The sequence below is a fragment of the Ziziphus jujuba genome, chromosome 5 (assembly GCF_031755915.1).
Source record: "Ziziphus jujuba cultivar Dongzao chromosome 5, ASM3175591v1".
NCBI lineage: Eukaryota > Viridiplantae > Streptophyta > Magnoliopsida > Rosales > Rhamnaceae > Ziziphus > Ziziphus jujuba.
The window spans coordinates 1,918,305-1,935,752 of NC_083383.1; the positions used below are offsets into that span (position 1 = coordinate 1,918,305).

The 17,448-nt window shown below is 35.2% G+C and overlaps 4 protein-coding genes across 6 annotated transcripts; all 4 read right to left on the bottom strand.

Annotated features, from left to right (window-relative positions):
* Positions 1-3,490: 3,490 nt before the first annotated feature.
* LOC107435839 (gibberellin-regulated protein 11) lies at positions 3,491-4,547 on the bottom strand. Of its 2 annotated transcripts, none has more exons than XM_016047471.4 (3): positions 4,247-4,547; positions 4,034-4,112; positions 3,491-3,904 (listed from the first exon to the last, which is right to left on the bottom strand). In XM_016047471.4, exons 1-3 carry the CDS (start codon positions 4,328-4,330, stop codon positions 3,723-3,725), a joined length of 345 nt encoding a protein of 114 aa, XP_015902957.1. In that variant the 5' UTR covers positions 4,331-4,547; the 3' UTR covers positions 3,491-3,722. The 2 variants fall into 2 exon arrangements, with proteins under 2 accessions (XP_015902957.1, XP_015902956.1); XM_016047470.4 differs by having other exon boundaries at positions 4,034-4,115.
* Positions 4,548-6,999: 2,452 nt separating this feature from the next.
* LOC107435835 (gibberellin-regulated protein 1) lies at positions 7,000-7,984 on the bottom strand. Its single transcript, XM_016047464.4, has 3 exons — positions 7,788-7,984; positions 7,606-7,651; positions 7,000-7,375 (listed from the first exon to the last, which is right to left on the bottom strand). Exons 1-3 carry the CDS (start codon positions 7,950-7,952, stop codon positions 7,194-7,196), a joined length of 393 nt encoding a protein of 130 aa, XP_015902950.1. The 5' UTR covers positions 7,953-7,984; the 3' UTR covers positions 7,000-7,193.
* Positions 7,985-9,941: 1,957 nt separating this feature from the next.
* Positions 9,942-12,963, bottom strand: LOC107407853 (uncharacterized). Of its 2 annotated transcripts, none has more exons than XM_025069894.3 (6): positions 12,599-12,963; positions 11,971-12,233; positions 11,600-11,740; positions 11,310-11,390; positions 10,380-10,504; positions 9,942-10,286 (listed from the first exon to the last, which is right to left on the bottom strand). In XM_025069894.3, exons 1-6 carry the CDS (start codon positions 12,819-12,821, stop codon positions 10,238-10,240), a joined length of 882 nt encoding a protein of 293 aa, XP_024925662.1. In that variant the 5' UTR covers positions 12,822-12,963; the 3' UTR covers positions 9,942-10,237. The 2 variants fall into 2 exon arrangements, with proteins under 2 accessions (XP_024925662.1, XP_015870663.1); XM_016015177.4 differs by having other exon boundaries at positions 11,971-12,170; positions 12,599-12,957.
* Positions 12,964-13,654: 691 nt separating this feature from the next.
* Positions 13,655-17,019, bottom strand: LOC107435837 (hexokinase-2, chloroplastic). Its single transcript, XM_048475015.2, has 9 exons — positions 16,463-17,019; positions 15,901-16,051; positions 15,574-15,756; positions 15,351-15,425; positions 15,115-15,270; positions 14,915-15,010; positions 14,701-14,831; positions 14,501-14,582; positions 13,655-14,289 (listed from the first exon to the last, which is right to left on the bottom strand). The coding sequence occupies exons 1-9, from the start codon at positions 16,729-16,731 to the stop codon at positions 13,951-13,953; spliced, it is 1,482 nt and encodes a 493-aa protein (XP_048330972.2). The 5' UTR covers positions 16,732-17,019; the 3' UTR covers positions 13,655-13,950.
* Between the last annotated feature and the right edge of the window lie 429 nt (positions 17,020-17,448).

The following is a 17,448-nucleotide window of genomic DNA, read 5'->3' on the forward strand; positions in this document are numbered from 1 at the left end:
GGAATAACCGCAACTTTCGCTGCGTAAAATCGCGCTTAAATGCATCGCAAAACCGCCACTTTCTCTTTCTCTCTCACAATTAGACGGTGCCCCATTCTGACGTCATTCCACGATCAACGGTGTAGAGTCAGTGGTCCCCAACCAAAGCCGTTAGATGATTACCACTCTCTCTCTCTCTCTCTCCCCCAGTACCAGATAAATGATCCATCCAACGTGTCATCCACATCGGACAAAGCCAAACCTCCGTAGTCCTCGTCATCGCCATCGTGTAATCATCCTCTCAGATCAACGCTCTGGATTCGTCGTTTGAAAATCTTGACTAGACGATGATTTGCTTGTATTATGTATATGGAAATGGGAGGTAACCTTTGTTCCCTTTTTTCTTTTTTTTGGGTAAGTAACCTTTGTTCCTACTTGGTCTAATAAGCACTCGAAAGTCTTGAGGCTTTTGATGTCTGAGACGAAGTAACCGAATCCTCAGTCTTAAATCCAACGGCTGCTATTGAAAAGATAGTGGATGGCCGATACATGTGGCATCGATCACCTGCTCTCCGTACAAAAAGATTGTGCTCTTACCTATATTCAGACTTCCCAACCTGCCCTTTTCGGTCACTATTTCATTTGCCGCTGTTCTCTGCAGCAAGTACGTGCTGTACCTTTCCCCAAATTCTTTCTCATTTTTCAAATATTGAAAGAAAGAGAGCTAGAGCTTGGGAAATTTATCTTCTTCTTTTTTCTTTTTGTTTTTTTTTGAGACTCAAGGATAATCGTTGCCCTCACGCACTGATAGAGAGCGTGAAAGTTGAAGGGTGCATATAAAATTTGTATTCTCTCTGAGGACACTGAAATCTGCGGCGTGGATGTGAATTCTAGAATAGACAGAAAAGAACAGATTTTCCCAGTCACGAGGAGGGGTTGGGACTCGGCGATTACTTGGTTAGAGAATGGCGATTACTTGATGGGGGGATTAGGATGTTATAATTCGATTCTCCTCTGCACCGGGGCGTGGCAGATGGAGTCACGTTTGCTGCGTGAGTCTTGTACTTCCTTTTTAAAGGCAAGTAAACATTAAATTACCAAAATAGCCCTCGTCTTCCTTACTAGCATTGCGCCAGCCGCCACCGATTCGACGGGGACTGCAGAAGGCAATAACTATATATATGGCGCGCTTACAGTGTCTAGTCTGTTTTCAACGCTATCCATTTCTTTTTTTTTTCTTTTTTTTTTCCTCTTTATGTGTGCTGTAGTAATTATTCCAGTAAAATTTACTTCATAAATTTAAATATATACATCAAGAGAGATTTTTAAATTCATGCAAATGTTCCATCCGATTTTATGAATATAATTTATCAGATCTTTTGTGACTTTCAATGTAGAATGTATATATCCTTAAAACTTGCAAGATTAATCAATTAAAATTGTTTGGTTATACTAGAAAGTTGCACGTTAATAACTGATAAAATTACTGATTTCTTTTTTCCATTAATTAATCCATATTGGCGGACCTTTTGGAAATTTTAAATGTGTTAGATCAGGTAAAAACTATAAAGAATTTGCATGCATGCTAATATCTTTTCGCCATTGGGACACGTTAATGGGCTATCTCGTATCCCTTTCCATCTCCAACCACTGTAACTATGATTTTACATTGTCTTTATGCCAACTTTTCCTTGTCCTTTTTTATCAATGTTCGCTGTCCCTTCAAAGTTCCATAATTTCATCGACATTTTCATTTCTGTTCTGCCTCTTTTGTGACTAGCCCTTGTAAATTATTTAAAATTACGACATAACAAACTCGCTGCTGGCGTCATGAACAATTTCAGACCTCATTAGTTTTACTGATTTATAAGTTTGCAAGAGAATTCATGCTGCTAGATAAATAAAAAATAAAAAAATAAAAAAAGACGTGTGTGATGTGGGATTTTGTCTCTATTGAATGGAAATGGGCCAAAGGGGAGGAGGAATTCAAATTGGGTGGGTCTTTTGAACGTAAGATCAAAATCAAATGGGCCACAGTAGCATATCATATCCAAAATCCAAAACAGTAACCAAATGGGCAAGTCTTATCATTCAAAAATTTGCAAATCTCCAATCCGATCAAAGGCATACGATACGAGTCAACAAAATCTCTATATCATCAATTTTTTGCGTCCAATCCAAGAAGCACCTTATGACTTTAGAATCAGCACTAATTATTATTCTGTAAATAATGTCAATTTTAAAGTTGTGAATATAATGTTTATCCAATTTTTGCTGGTAGGAGATATATATGATATGGCCCATCAAAATCAGACTATAATTGGCTGCGCGCTCCGTCTTCATGTCCATCTATTTGCCTTTCCGTTGAAGTATAAGCTCAGAAATGTTACATGAAGGCCATCTTTTTTGATAAAATCCAGCTTTTTTACACAAAAATTGAGGGTGCCGAATAGAATGCCTATTGATTGTTTGTTGGTCCCGCTATCACCCCTCCATTATTACATTCTTAGAAATAAGACTCCCTTTCTTATCACTATCCATCATGATAGCCAATTGACACCTAAAAAAATAATAATAATAATAATAATAAAAAAAATCCATCATGATTGCCAAAAGAAAACGTTATAATGCAATAGCTTTGCATATTTAATAGGATAATTTATAGGGACTCGGTACACTCTGTCTTTTGCACTTGCTCTGTTAGGATTTATATCATATATATATATATATTTGGTGAAAACGAATCATGTCATATTGCTCTGAGAATTACGGAAGGCAACGAAATCAAACTCAAGTTTCACATTTCCAATAAATTGAAGTTATGGTTTTTTTTTTTTTTCCGTGTGTGTTTAATAATCACTGGTTGTATAGGATTTGGCATGTGAGCTAACATAGGTGCAAAAATCAGCGAGGAACAATCCAGCGAAGTATCTGGCAGGGCAGGCGTGCACTTGAACCACAAGTCATATCATTTTGTTCCTGATTAAGACACCGAGTTGATCTTCATTTTTTATCTTTCTCTCCCTTGGTTGGACCCACGTAACCGTGCCTATTAATTGACGTTTCCTGCAATCCACTTTTTTCTTTCCGGTTTAAGCAATTCATAACAACTACTGCTGAAGATGTTAATTCATTGCCAAAACTTCCTCTCTCCCCGATTTCGCTATTTGAATAGAAATACTAGAAACTTATATAGCTACACAAAGTTAGACGATACTACCTCAGTATTATTATTATTGTTTTTGTTGTTGTTTATGGATCTGATATATGTGATCGATTCGGTTTATCTTTACCTCTCAAAGTCTAAAGAGAAAAAAACAAAAACAAAAACAAAAAAACTTTATATTCTTTATCTTTAGTTAAATATCTGTACATTGAGCGAAGGGTCACCTTTTGTTATCGGATATATCCATCACTCTTCCAAATTATCCACATAGGATCACAAGTTGTAAAAATTAATAAAAGTTGCAATATATAGCAAATTAGTAATTGTAGTCAATTGCTAGCCAGCTTAATATTAATTGATTAATATAATTCCATTAAATATCTTATAATATAGATTAATCTCATTTTTTTTCTCTTGGATTGATACAGTAGCTGATATGCTTGATATATAATTAAAACATATAGTATTGCATAAGATGATGATGATGATGATGATGATGAGAGGCCAAAGCAGCAGGCAGAGCAATGTGGAGGCAATTGAGAAGGATGGAAAATGGAAGTTATAATTATTTCAACTTTCAAGGGCACTTGCGCCGACCACCGTGGGTGATCATGTTGGCATAGCAAGGACAGGTATCATAGTTACCGGCAGTGCCCGGTGGAACGCAACCGCAACGATCGCAGCAAGTTCCACATGCCCGTTTGCATAAACGTTGCCTCGATGACAATTTGCATCTCTCTTCACACCTTCCATCACAATCTGCAGTACACAAAGCACGTGCATATATATAACGTACATATTTTTCCTAGTTATTTAGAAATTAGAATAAAAAAAGGCTTTCAAAATTAACAAAGGACTAATTAATTAGTAAAGAGTCATTGAATATACCTATGGGCTGTGGTGGTGGTGGTGGTGCGCCTCCAATGCCGGTTTCAGGAGGAGGGCTGTCAATGTTGGTTCTGCTCACCTGCTAATTAAATGGCAATGTACCCCCAAAAAATAAATAAATAAATAAATAAGGTATATATTTTGAGTTAGTAGTACTCACTTGGAGGGGTTAGATTAAAAGATTATGAAGTTGGTGAGAATTAATTACTTTACCATTTCATCAGCATCAGCAGCTAGGTAGATGAGGATAAAAGAAAGGAGAAGAGAAACAAATGGAGTTTTGGAGATATTGGGCATGGTGATTATGTTTAAGAGATTGTAGCCACAGAAAGGAAGAGTTGAGATTGGTGTTTGTAACTTTTGTATCCCAAAAGTTTGGTTCTAGACTCCAGAGATGATATATTGCTAGCTGGCTGTGTATGAAGAACAAAAATGCGTTATTTATAGGGAAAGAATATTGGAGAGCATTAGAAGAGAATATTTATTAATTGAGGGTTTGGTCGGTGTGAAGGTGGGTGTAGAGAAGTGAAAGCACCAATTATATATACGACAGAGAATTACCACATCATCATTTTCTCTTAGCATTAAATGAAAAAATGTTAAACTTTGAGTTGTAAAATAGATAATAAATTCTAATATATATATATATATATATATCACTTTCAAGTTTCAATATCAAAGTGAGAAACATCCAAACGCAAATTAATTGAGCAAGAAGTCATCAATCAATTAATATTCAATATGTGGGTAAATCTTCTAATTTTCATCCCAATTCGATCTAATTAGTAATTTATAATCTGAATATTGAAATAATACAGCTCATATATGTATATGCATTATGATTGGGAATTTGCGAATGTGATTATAATTATGTTCATCAAAATGATAAAAGTATTTAATATATATTAATGAAGATTTTTTTTTTTTGGTGGCTAGTGGTTGAATTAAGGATTGCTCTTCTTTTTGTTTTGTGTGGCATCTTTGGAAGGGGGAAAAGTATTTATCTTTTTGAAGCTGCCGAGCCAGTCAGCCAGAAAATGAAGAATTAATGAGCGTATAGCTTGTCGAGGACCTGAAGTGGATGAGCAAAATCAGTAAAAGCAAACAGCTGTGCATTTTCGCTGGATTCCTACGATTAATTGAATCCAATGGTGGAGGTGAAATCATCATGTCCACGTGACTTCTATGTTGAGGCACTTTTGACGATGGTCTTAGTTGGCGGAACAGAATCCCTTTGGTCAATTTCATGGCTCCTTAAAGCATTTAAATTGAATATATTTTCCACTTTTTAATCCCCAAAGTAACCTTTTATTACTAGAATATATATATATATATATATGTACAATATATATAGTATATGTTTCGGTTGTAGTTCTATATTCTTTGGTATATTGGCTTGACTGCATTAATTATCGCTGCAAGAAGTTTAATCTTCTATTCATATTAATTTAAATTAAAAATCTTAAGTTTAAATTCCCACGATCCTTCAGCAAGATTGATTAAATGTACGAGTTAATTTGTGGATCTTTTTAGAAGGACAATATTTATAAGGATGAGGCTTGAGATAAGCTGAAAATCGCAACCTCAAATTATTAAGGATGTGACCCGCCCTCTAGCTTCTTGTATCCTTGAAAACAAAAATCTTGGACAACAACTCGCAATCGGTTTATTAATTAAGATTCTCCTTTCACCAACACGTACAAAAACTCTTCTCTCAAGTCTTAGCTGTACACTATACATACATATATATATATATATATATGCAAATTTTTAATTTTTAATTTTCTTATTTGCGGCCTGGCCCCTAATCTTAATTAGTATGTTGATCAATAAGCGTTCTCTCAGATGTAAATAGTTCCCTCACCTTTAATATCATGAAAAGAAACAAAATAAATTTTCTTGTGTAATAAGTTAAAAGGAAAATTCATTGAGGATATTTTAATGTCCATCAACTTAATCGACATATATTTATATATATATATATATATATATATAATGCAAGTTTTAAAAATCTATATAAGAAGTGTATCCAACTGTTAATTAATGATTTGCACTAGAAGGTAATTAAGCACATGATGGTCAGTGATTAAGCTAGCTTGTAAAAGGAAATCTGCATCTTCATTAATTTTATTTGTGTAGAGACGGGATGGAAATTAGGTACGCATATACACTGCCTGCTTCTTTCTGAACCTCTCCTTATATAATTCCCTATAACCAAAAGGAAAGCTCCCAATACACGGTCGGCCCCACCAAAAATAAGTTAAACAAGAGTTCATTGAAAAAGAAAAGAAACGATTCTTTTTTGAAAAGTTCTTTTTGCAAGTCCAAACAATCTTATATACAATCTCATAAGTTTCAAACTTACCAAAGTATCCATTCATATATTTTTTTCTTCCGCCCTTTTCATTAGGATTTTGGGTTTCTTAAAAAACTGTAATTATATATATGGAGAAGCCGCCAGACCTGGTCCAAGAGTTTGTCTACCATTGCAACAGGGCACCGATGCTTCCTCCCAAAGGTGGCGGCTCCTTTTTTTCATTTTTATTTCTAACAATTTTTTAAACGTTTTTCTGGCTGCTTCGTGGTGGCAAGGTCATATTTTTTTTAATGTTTTCTTGAAGAAGGAATTTGCAAGTGACTGAACTCTAGTTCTCATCGGTTCGTTTATACAGTGTAGACTTTTTTAATGGTTTGTTCGAAACTCCATCACGGATGCAAATAAGATATTTAAGTAAAAAGAAAATTTAAAAAAAATGAATAAAAATAAATAGAAGGGTAATCTAGGAAATTTAAGATAGAGGTATAAAGTTCTTCTGTACTACAACCACAACTTCTCTTCTTTTCTATTATTTAGGTTTATATGACGATCAAAATAAATAATTACAAAGACTTTATATATATATATATATATATATACAGCGCAGTCCCCAGTAGCCAAAAGAAAAAAGAAAAAACAGGCATGCATATATTAATTTAATTAATTAGCTTTATTCGATGCGAAATTTAATCAACACAAATTTATTTTACACAACGCCTTCTTATATATATATATATATATATATATATATATAAGAGAAATTATTCGACCGACTAATTTTTCTTCATCCATGCAAAATATCCAGTGTCGCAACTATTAGCAGTTGGCCTGTATTGAAATTGATTAAGGGCACTTGCGCCTCCCACCGTGAGTGGTCAAGGCGGCATAGCAAGGACAGACCTCCTGGTTACCAGCAGTGCCCGGTGGAACACAGTTACAACGTTGACAGCAAGTCCCACATGCCCTCTTGCACAGCCGAGGCCTTGACGATTTTTGGCACCTCGCAGCGCATGCTCCACCACAATCTATAAACCACACAAAACTTATGCGAATTAATGTCCATTTTTTTGCCTTGAAATGTTTAAATCAAACGCTAATTTTATATATATAGTTTTTCTCTCATCCAGGAAATCCTAAACAAAATTTGTTCAAGTAATAGGATGCCTTTCAAAGCCTTATTACCAGTACTAGAATGTACCGTGAACAAATTTTGTATAGGACCGCGTAAGAGAGGATTATGTTTTTCATTATATACCTATTTTCCCGTCTAAAGAACTCTTCTCTATATTTCCATCATACTTCTGCATCATTCAAAAATTGAGTGCATGTTAGTAGAGTGGGGGTAAACTAATATTTTTATATGCTCTGAAAATTCTGACACGGAAAACGATGAAAATCCAAAAATTAAAATATAGATAATTATGTTGCCTTTGGTACCTTAGAAGGTGTAGAAGCTTCCACAAGATAGATAGCAAGAAGGGAAATGAGAAGTGAAAGGATCACAAGCTTGGAGATGGCCATGAGAGAAGACCGAGTACAAAAATGTAAGGTTTTCGATGGTTTCAGACCTAATTGAAACCTTGCATATTGTAAGAGAGACATAGTGTCTATTTATAGGAAGAGTCAATGAGACAGAGGTCCATGCAGGGCCGAGACATCTCAAGGTAACAAAGCCAAAATAGAGAATAAAAAATTATAAACCAATTGTATACTAACACATTAAAAAATAAAAAAGAAGAATGAGGAGGAGAAGAAAATTTTAAAATAGTGGAGTAGTGACTTGTCAAGGAATATCTGGTAGTGAAAGGCATTAAGAATAATCAATCATCTGTGAGAAGAAATGATCTGCTTCTTTTTCATTGGGCCAGTGGATTGCGTTTTTCCAGTGGGCTTCATGGTTTTTAATCATTTATTTTCATTTTTGCTTAATAATTAACAATAAAATCTGTCCAATTTTTAGTACTTTTGTAATGAAAAATTTTTTTGTAAATTTCATGAGGGTTAAAAGCGAGACACAAATTACCAGTAGAGAAGAAAAGATCTAGAAGGAAAAGATAATGTTGAGAGAGATAAAGTCAGAACTAGCCATAGACAGCTATAACGCAAACAATGGAATCGAGTGGGTGAAGTTAACCTTTTCATATGAATTGATGAAACTGATAATCAATAGTTCGCATACGACAATTTATTTCATTTTCTGGCCAGCAAGATGACTATTTGGATGATAAAACGTTTTATATGATTAAGTCATTGCATGCAGTTCTAGGATGGATCTTATTTTTGTCAATAGCTCACAACCTAATCTTTTCTTTTCGGGCCCTTGGGTCCTCCCTTTAACCGAAAAAAAAAAAAAAAAAAAAAAGTCCTCACAACCTAATATTCTAACTCTTACATTATATATACAGATATATATATATATATATGATTCGATTCCTTGGTCTACAAAACTAGTAGAAGTTCAGGGCCAATAATTATGTGGAGTTGTTAGGCATGCATTATTGGTGGCGTGGGACGAAAATGCTACGTATAATGTGAGTAGTACTATTTTAGGCCTTTTAATTTAGATTGCAAATTCTTTTCTCTTTACATTATATTTGAATTTCTTTATGATAATATGCATAGAAAGAAAGGGAAAAAAATCGTTGTCATTACATAATATAATTAGACGAAAGGAAGTTTTTTTCCTTCTTATTTTTCTCATAAAATAATGGACAAAAACTGTAAATTGGATTGTTCTTTAATCAAAGCGACAAATTCTTGATTACTATTAAACTTATATATATATATATATATATATATATATATAAATTTAATATAAAGTCACGATAATATATATGGCTAATCATATCAACCTACTAATACTACATCATTTACATATATTATGATTATTTTAAATAAAAATCAAATAAAGAAGCACCAACCTCTTAAGACCAATCAAAATTTATTATAAAAAAAATCAAATATTTTTAAAATTTTATTGATAATTATATTATTTGTCATATAAAATATTATTATTATTTGTAATTATTAGAGTAGGGAAGTAGACTAGTTAACTCGCTGACTCCGTGACTGTCCCACACGTGCATTTAGTGCAACTGTGTCGTTTTAGCAAGCAATTAGAAGTTTACAAATAACGGTGGCAGTGTCGTGGTTTGTCGGTAAGTCTTGAAACTACAAATGAGACTGAGATAAGATATTATTAGCCCACTGGCTGAAGTGTCGTTGATGCTTGAAAGCAACTTGACAGCTGGAATAATGCCACATAAAGTTGCTTCACAGCTGTACTCTGATTATTTGCGCACTTTCCTTCAATTCGTTCGCATACTTAAATCCCGTGTCCTCTTTTGATCAATTTGGAGGACTACGTGGCAAACTTTAAAAAAAATATATATATATATATATTATAAAATAATAAAAAATAAAAAAATTATGCCTGCCCCGTATGACATATAGCAGTGTATCATCATGAAGCCAAGTTCTTCTGAGAATGAGGACGTCTTGGGATCGACTTTATTTTTCTTTGCGGAACCCAAAAAAAAATAATAAAAAAATAATAAAAAAAATTCAAATCCTCAATGCTATATGACCAAATAGCTAGAAAAATAGTTTCTCTATTAGAAAATTCTTGTTCAAACTTAGATTAAAAAATAATGATTCCAACTGACTAACATCTATTAAATACTAGGATGATGCTAAAACTAGATAACGCGGACTATTCTCTCATATTTACCCAAAATTAATGCATCACAAGTTCTCGGTTCGCCTCCTTCAGCATCGTTCGCAGGCCACAACAGTAAACATGGCCCAGATACAACCTGAGAGAGCAGCTAAGTCTAGGTTTCAAATTATCTGTGAATGCAATGGGCTGATCCTGCATGTTGTTAAACTTAAACCACTCCAGAGGGTAAGCGTAGGACAAGCTGTCCGCCGACGAGGCTGCGTGACACGAGTATATATATTGTCAAGAGCTTTGTCAAAAAAACATGTAAATAGAGATGGTATATTGTGAAGCAGGAACCTAATACCCACCTTTTGACATAATAATAGCAAAAATCTGCAAGAATGAAAGTCTGGACAATTTCTGAGAGTAGTACCATAGAAGGCCACAATCCATAACCTAGAGCTGTCAGTAGGCGTCCTCGAGTATCCAAAACCTAGCCAAAATAAGCAAAACATACTATTAGTTGAACTACTCTAGTCAATCTATAGTCACTACCTAATAGCAGCAATGAGCAATTTCAATAGAGAATTGCATCTGTGAACAGTAACTGAATGAGAAATATATTATTTCCGGAATTAGTGATAACAGAATAAAAAAGCATGCAGATATGGTCAAGTGAGAAGACAGAATACCTCCAAACAAGGAAATTTTTCATAAGGTGAAATTTAAGAAAATGAAGCTCAATAGAATTGTGTATTTTATCAAACAAAATTGACTATTTGCTTCCACCAAAATTTCAAGACTGATGAATGAAAATGAAGGACAATGAAAACATACCACAAATCAACCAGAAAACTTGATTATCAGAGTATACTTGTCAATTCTATCATTATACACTATCTATATTTCAACAAGACTCTCAGACTAGCATTCCCCATCTAGGAGATAACTAGTGCATGTGTGCGTGTGAATAGTCATGCACAATTCAGACTACAGTCGACAAACCTCTCATTCTAGACTCTGAATATAATATAAATTCTTTTATGAACACTAATTCGGTTAAATTCTCCACTAGTGTGTGAATATGTGAAATACCAGTCTCAACAATTCTTAAACTTATAAATCAACCAGTGTTATAAACTTATCATTAAAAAATATAGATCACATATCCACGCAAAACAAAGGGAACGTTTCCCCTGCAAACACAAGCATCAATCCAATAATTATTAATGAAACGAACACATTGTAAGAGTAGCATTGGTTGTATCTCAGTTATGAGCTAAAGCTGATTGTCAAACCTGGAGAACCCAATGTGCACAACTCAAGAACCTTGCAACTCCAAGTGCAAATACATAATGAGCAGTGAATGGTTCAACAATCTGGAATATTAAGGGGAAAAAAATTTTAAAAATAAAATAAAATTAGGCGAAAATATGTGTATGAAGATCGCAATTTTCATTCTTATTCATAAAAGAAATAATTTTATAAAAAAAAAAAAAAAGATGGATAAGGTACTATTGATTCACTGCTATGACGATGCCATTGATAATCAATAACGCATCATTAAAATAAAATTACATATTATTACCTTTGTATTCTGCATGACCCGAAGCTGAGGTAACACTGAAACAGCTTCTAGATAAACACAGAAAGCCCAGAAAATTCTGTTCAAAATATTATGTTGTGTTGTGGGATGGACAGCCAGAGATAGAACAGCACAAGGCACAAGCTACATTAAGGTCAGAAAATAACATAAGTATGAAAACCAAGAGATAGTAAACTGTTATTAAAAAATTAAAAAATTAAAAATCTGGTAACAAGCTACATCTGCGATCTATATCAAAACATAATAATAACCATAGAAATGAAAATCTCATCTTTTAATTGACTCTCTCCCTCTCTCTTTCTATCTGGCGACATAACAAAAAGAAAGATTCCAAAATGCCTATGAGGCCTTACCACATAATAAATTGGGAAGTTGTCTTTGTCGTCCATATAACTGGACTTGAGCTGAAAACGAATCATATAAATAACCCAAAGGGTTGTCCCAAAAGTAGCCGAATCAAGTACCGTGTGTATATCATATTCCATTACAAAACTGCAATACAATCTAACCGCTAGAAAAATAGCTGTCAGTTCCTGCGATTTGAGTGAAAGTCCTGCAAATAAATAAAACACATAACCAATTTTCAAGGCGCAGAACCTGGTGTAGAGAATGGATTCTGCATGGAAAATGATTCAATGCAGGAAAATCAGAGGGTAATGAATGAGGGGGTTGAAAATGCCCTAAATCTCCCCAAATACGTTCCCTTCCCGCCCATAAACGAACTAGAGACAGTGGATAACGCAATGAAAATGTGCAATTTGCAGTGAGCGGTGCGTGCGATCCCTAGAAAAGATATCCTCCGAAAATCCAAATCTACCAGCCCTTAAATGTATTAACCCAACCCAACCCAACCCTGCCCAGCATTTTTAATTCCGAATACAACAACGTAATAGAGAATGCCAGAGAAAACTAAGGAGAAAAAATAAAAATGCAGAAAAGGCGCTTAAGGAAAAGGAGAGGAGGAATTGGGTGAAATAGTACCAGCACAAGTCTTCTCCTTCATGAGCTTGTAAATGAGGACAGAGATTCCGAGGGCGTGAATGGCCTCGGCGGCCACAAAGAGATTATCGTGGTCGTTGACAACGAGCCGGAGGAACACCAAAGCCGTCATGCCTGAAACCACGGCTAGGAAGGCCTTGATCTTCGGGGGTTGCCGACGAAGCCATGTGGACACTGCGTGGATCGGCTTCCTGGGTGCCTTCATTGCCTTCCTTCCTTTCTCTTCAAACTCTCTTGGCTGTTTGTGTTCGTGTCTGGGATAATATATATTCAATTTCAGTAGTCTTTAGTACCGAGAGACCGTTTGAAGGCCCCCCAAAAAAAACGAAACAACGACAATACGTGTGCGCATTGCGGTTAGTTTGCGTTCGTATTATTAAATATATTCTAATTTCCACATATTCTGATTAGATTGATGCCTCATGGGTTCCATTTGGGCTTGGGTTTGGGTTTGGGTTTTGAGTGGGGTTGTTGGGGTAGGTTAATATAGGTTTACGTGTTGGCGTTTGAGTGGTCCACCTAACAACTATCAGAGAGAGTGGGCTAACGAACTATCTTCCGTACAGTTCTATCCTGCTCCTGCCGATTGGCTAACACCTACCACCACCGAGATTAGACCATTAACTAAAGTCTTTTTAGTTTTTATTGTTATTATTTTTTTGGTTGGATAGGTTTGGATAGTAAATTTTTTTTTTGAAAATTAAAAGGTTGGATATTTAATCAGTAATGCTGTATTTGATTTCAAAAGTTATAGTTCAAATAATTATTGTTACCCTTTAATAAAAAAGGGACTGATTAGGATTTTCCTTTTTTGAAAAAACTAATTTGGATTTTCAAAAAAAAAGGGGATGGGGATTCACACCAGAATTGTTTCTTGATCTGCTGCTTGGTAGATGACCAAACAAAAGGAAATAAAAGCTTTTGTATTTCATTTTCATTTCAGTACCTTAGATGGATCTTGTACAATATAACCTAATTACGTCAATTCCCAAAATTCTGATGGCAATTGGCAAGGTAAGAAAAAAATGGTAATCATCGATTATAGAAATTTAAGTTTTGACTAATTGATTGGCAACTGAAACTGTTCTCTCGTGGCACAAGGAATGAAATAAAATAACAAAAAATGCACCATATTCCGATATGGCACATGAACAAGATGTAATCATCTAATATATATCTACTTCTCTACAAATCGCAGACGGCCAGACGCTACATTATGTTTGTCCACTCCTATTTTCTAAACCAACGCCGAGAGTCCAATTAAATTACAAAATCAACTACTATACTTTGACCAAAAAAGAGATTAATTACAAGATAATTTATATTAGGTGCGTTTAAAAGTCATGCTCATACTTGGAGTTTGCAGCAGCCAATAGAGCAGCTCCTATACCTGATCCATCTTTTGAATGCTCTATAACCACGTTCTTTGAGATATCTGATCCTAGAAGCTCTGTTACCGCATCTTGTAAGTATCCTCTGTACTGAGGGTAATTTTCATACAACCCTCCATCCATAGCCACCACTGTCCTCTTTCCAAAGATGAGTCCTTTTGAATCCTCTTCCATCTTTTGCAGAATCCCCACAATTCCAGCACCTGCTAGCCGCCCACCTCGTTTCACAATGGTGTCGCATACCTCCACGACAATCTTCCTTGCCCTTAAGTTTGCCTCCACCTGATGTCATGATAGGGAAATAAATTAAATTGAAGAGTAAGAAAACCATTGAGAAAGCTATAATTTATCCACATTATTCATAAAAATGTCTTAACAAAAAGTTTCTAAAAATGGTATCATTTGCATATGTAAAAAATATAATTTCATCTTTCAAGGTACATAAATTTGACTGCTAAAATTTCAAAAGAGTGGTGCAATGTTAGAAGTTCACCCCAGCTACATCATAAAGGATTGATCCAACTGCTTGAAGATCACTGGAGTTATCCTGCTGCATGGCACAAATATCCGGGGTGCTACAAAATTAAAATCCAATATGAGACTCACAAAGTAAAGATAGGCACTTTCAAGGTGAATTTCTGAATTGCTAGCACAGCCAGATTACGGCAAACAAGATGGTAATATTTGAGCTACCTGAGTACAAATGGTGTTGCCAATTTCTCTGGGAAAGATGAACCAAACAAATCACCGTCTTTGGCCATCTTCAGCAGCACTCTTCGTACAATTTCACCGAGATACATTCCTGATATTGTTTTCTCAAAAATCTGCATGATAATATCAACAGTCATTAGTTACCGACACACTTGGGGAAGGACTGAAAAGGATAATCCAAGTCTCAAATTTGTACCTGCTCACCAGGGTTGATACTGGCGTCATCCATTTCTCTATCATACACGGTTAGAGGAAGACCAGTTGAGAATGCTCCCCACTCAGTATTTATAATCTAAATCCAGGGAAATTGATTAAATGAAGAACAACATTTTAGCTCTCATCAATTGAGCATGTTTTAGGGAGAAAAGAGAACAGTAAAGGGCTTCTCACACACACCGTTTTTCCATTGGAGGAAATCTGACCCTGTAGCTTTGGAATAGCATCCAAACGTTCCACATAGCAAGCATTGGTTCCGGTACCCAAAATGACAGCAACCATGATATCATTGTCCCAATATCTTGCCCCAGCTAGTGTTCCCACAGCATCATTAACCTAAACAGCATCATTTATAGTTAATCTGCCATTCAATCTAAAAACCATTTTCAACCAGTGAGCTGGCACGGGAATCATACCAGGGCAGACACTCGCATATTTACTCCTTGCCTTTTCATAGCTTCGTTCAGACAAGCGACAACATCTCTTCCTGCCTGTGAAGAATTTAGAACGTCTCAATTTATGCTTATGCCATTTGTCAGGTTAAGCAACAAATCATTTTTAACCAAAATCCCTATGAAAAACAGATTACTATTATCCAAGCTACTTAAATATTTTTATACAATGCAGCAAAACACAAACCGTTCCAGAGACTGCAAAACCTTTGGTCCACTTTATCAGGATTCCAGAGTCGATGGAAGTCTGTTTCACAGGAAATGAAAATGTGAATCCAATCTCCCTTAATCTACCAGGTGGCAGGTGAAATTTCCCACCCTCCTTTAGAGCAAATTCGGCCAGTCCAGAAGCAATGAAATCGAAAAGTTTCTGCGAGTGGGAAGAGTACAACAAAATTAGCCAAACAAATCTGATGAGCAAACTGTTAAGAGCACGTACTCATAAATAACCAATGAAAACATCTTTTTTTTTTTTTTTTTTTTTTTTTTTGAACCAATACTTGAACCAACACACCTCAGAGGTGCCAAACATGAGATCTTGAGGGATAGATACTTGCTCGAATTCAGTGGCGATGACGCGCTCTTCTTTCCCACCTAATTGCACTCTCAGCACCCTGAAGTTTGTGCCTCCGAGATCCAATGCATAAAACAAACCTTTCTCGTTCCTTTCAAATAATTTTTTAATCAATTAATTACTAGCTCAAAGCTAAACTTGCAGAAATACTGCTTTCTTAATACAATCGTCCAACAATCATTACAAGAGAATAATAATATTGGAAAATTAATAATTTCTTTCACCGCCTAAAATAAGGTAATGATCTCTAAATAAAAAAGTTACTTAATTTGTTGCGTAGAAACTAGAAACAAACATTTTTTTTTTTAAAGAAAAATAAGTGATTAAACAATTAAAAATTTTGATTCAAGCACACACCCAAGAAGCTGTAGTCAAAATTCAGGGAAACCTAAGCTATATACAGTTAAAAAAAATAAAAAAATAAAAAAAGAGTAAGAAAAAAGTCAGCAAGAAAGGCTTAGATAGAAAAAAGTCAGCAAGAAAGGGTTAGATATAAACATACCCGCTAGGGAGACTATCAACATAGCTGAGGATCATCTTGAGGTCGCTTCCACCGTCGACGGCTAGCCCAGCTAGCATATCAGCCTCCATGGCATCGGCCACGTGGCGGAGCACTGGCAAAGGAGTGGCGCAGTCCTTCTGTAAGTTGGTCAAGATCGGAGCCACGGAAAGGGCACCAGATCGGACGGCCATTTTGAAGCGAGGCGTGCCCCTGGGGGATCGCGACAGGTAAAATGATCCAACGGCTGGACATGTGGCAGCAAGTGACATTGTTAGCAGACGGTAAGATCTATAACGAGCAAAAGCAAACAACAAGTAGAAGAAGAAGAGGAAAGAGATCGTTGAATTAAAGTAAGGTGTTGTTGACAACGAGAGCAGAGTATAGTAATCTGTAATCGTAGTTTTCTCTCTCTTTTAGTTTCAATTTTATTTTATTTTATTTTTTAAAAATTATTGAAAGAATAAGTAGAAATATATAACAAGGAAGTAAGTAAAAGGTTTTTCTGTTGACGGGTTTTTGGTTAGCTAACGACCTAACTGGTGGCCGTTACCATCCAGCTCTTGGTGTTTAATTATTATTATTATTTTTATATTATATTATTAATATATATTTTTTTGGTTGGAAATTTATTTAATTTGGGGAACAAAGCTGCTGTTGGACAGAGAAAAAGAGAGGGTGGGGACTTTGGAGTTGGAAATGGGCGGACAAGACGATAGGGACATAACGCAATAACATCGATCTCTGCTTTGTTGTTGTGCGCCCTATTTGATTCTGATGTTTTTAACTGATTTGAACATTCTAATATGCGCCATTCTTCATTTGTATTTTAAGGATTTTCACCAACACCTTGCAAATTCCTCTACTATTCGAAATGATAACACCAAAAATAAATAAATAAATGAAAGATAATTTCAAAGATGGAATATGGATAATGGATAATGGCTGTTATGTTATCTGTAATCTTTTTCATGCTGTTGAGTACTCTG

What these genes read in the sequence shown, in the direction of transcription:
- LOC107435839 (XM_016047470.4), bottom strand. Translation starts at nt 4,330, where the DNA reads ATGCCCAATATCTCCAAAACTCCATTTGTTTCTCTTCTCCTTTCTTTT. An exon ending in CTGCTGATGCTGATGAAATG is followed by an intron (nt 4,116 to 4,246) that starts GTAAAGTAATTA and finishes CCATTTAATTAG; the next exon opens with CAGGTGAGCAGAACCAACAT. An exon ending in ACCACCACCACAGCCCATAG is followed by an intron (nt 3,905 to 4,033) that starts GTATATTCAATG and finishes TGTGTACTGCAG; the next exon opens with ATTGTGATGGAAGGTGTGAA.
- LOC107435835 (XM_016047464.4), bottom strand. Translation starts at nt 7,952, where the DNA reads ATGTCTCTCTTACAATATGCAAGGTTTCAATTAGGTCTGAAACCATCG. An exon ending in AAGCTTCTACACCTTCTAAG is followed by an intron (nt 7,652 to 7,787) that starts GTACCAAAGGCA and finishes TGAATGATGCAG; the next exon opens with AAGTATGATGGAAATATAGA. An exon ending in TTCTTTAGACGGGAAAATAG is followed by an intron (nt 7,376 to 7,605) that starts GTATATAATGAA and finishes TGTGGTTTATAG; the next exon opens with ATTGTGGTGGAGCATGCGCT.
- LOC107407853 (XM_025069894.3), bottom strand. Translation starts at nt 12,821, where the DNA reads ATGAAGGCACCCAGGAAGCCGATCCACGCAGTGTCCACATGGCTTCGT. An exon ending in GAAGGAGAAGACTTGTGCTG is followed by an intron (nt 12,234 to 12,598) that starts GTACTATTTCAC and finishes TTTTCCATGCAG; the next exon opens with AATCCATTCTCTACACCAGG. An exon ending in ACTTCCCAATTTATTATGTG is followed by an intron (nt 11,741 to 11,970) that starts GTAAGGCCTCAT and finishes ACCTTAATGTAG; the next exon opens with CTTGTGCCTTGTGCTGTTCT.
- LOC107435837 (XM_048475015.2), bottom strand. Translation starts at nt 16,731, where the DNA reads ATGTCACTTGCTGCCACATGTCCAGCCGTTGGATCATTTTACCTGTCG. An exon ending in TCATGTTTGGCACCTCTGAG is followed by an intron (nt 15,757 to 15,900) that starts GTGTGTTGGTTC and finishes TCCCACTCGCAG; the next exon opens with AAACTTTTCGATTTCATTGC. An exon ending in TTTCCTCCAATGGAAAAACG is followed by an intron (nt 15,011 to 15,114) that starts GTGTGTGTGAGA and finishes CCCTGGATTTAG; the next exon opens with ATTATAAATACTGAGTGGGG.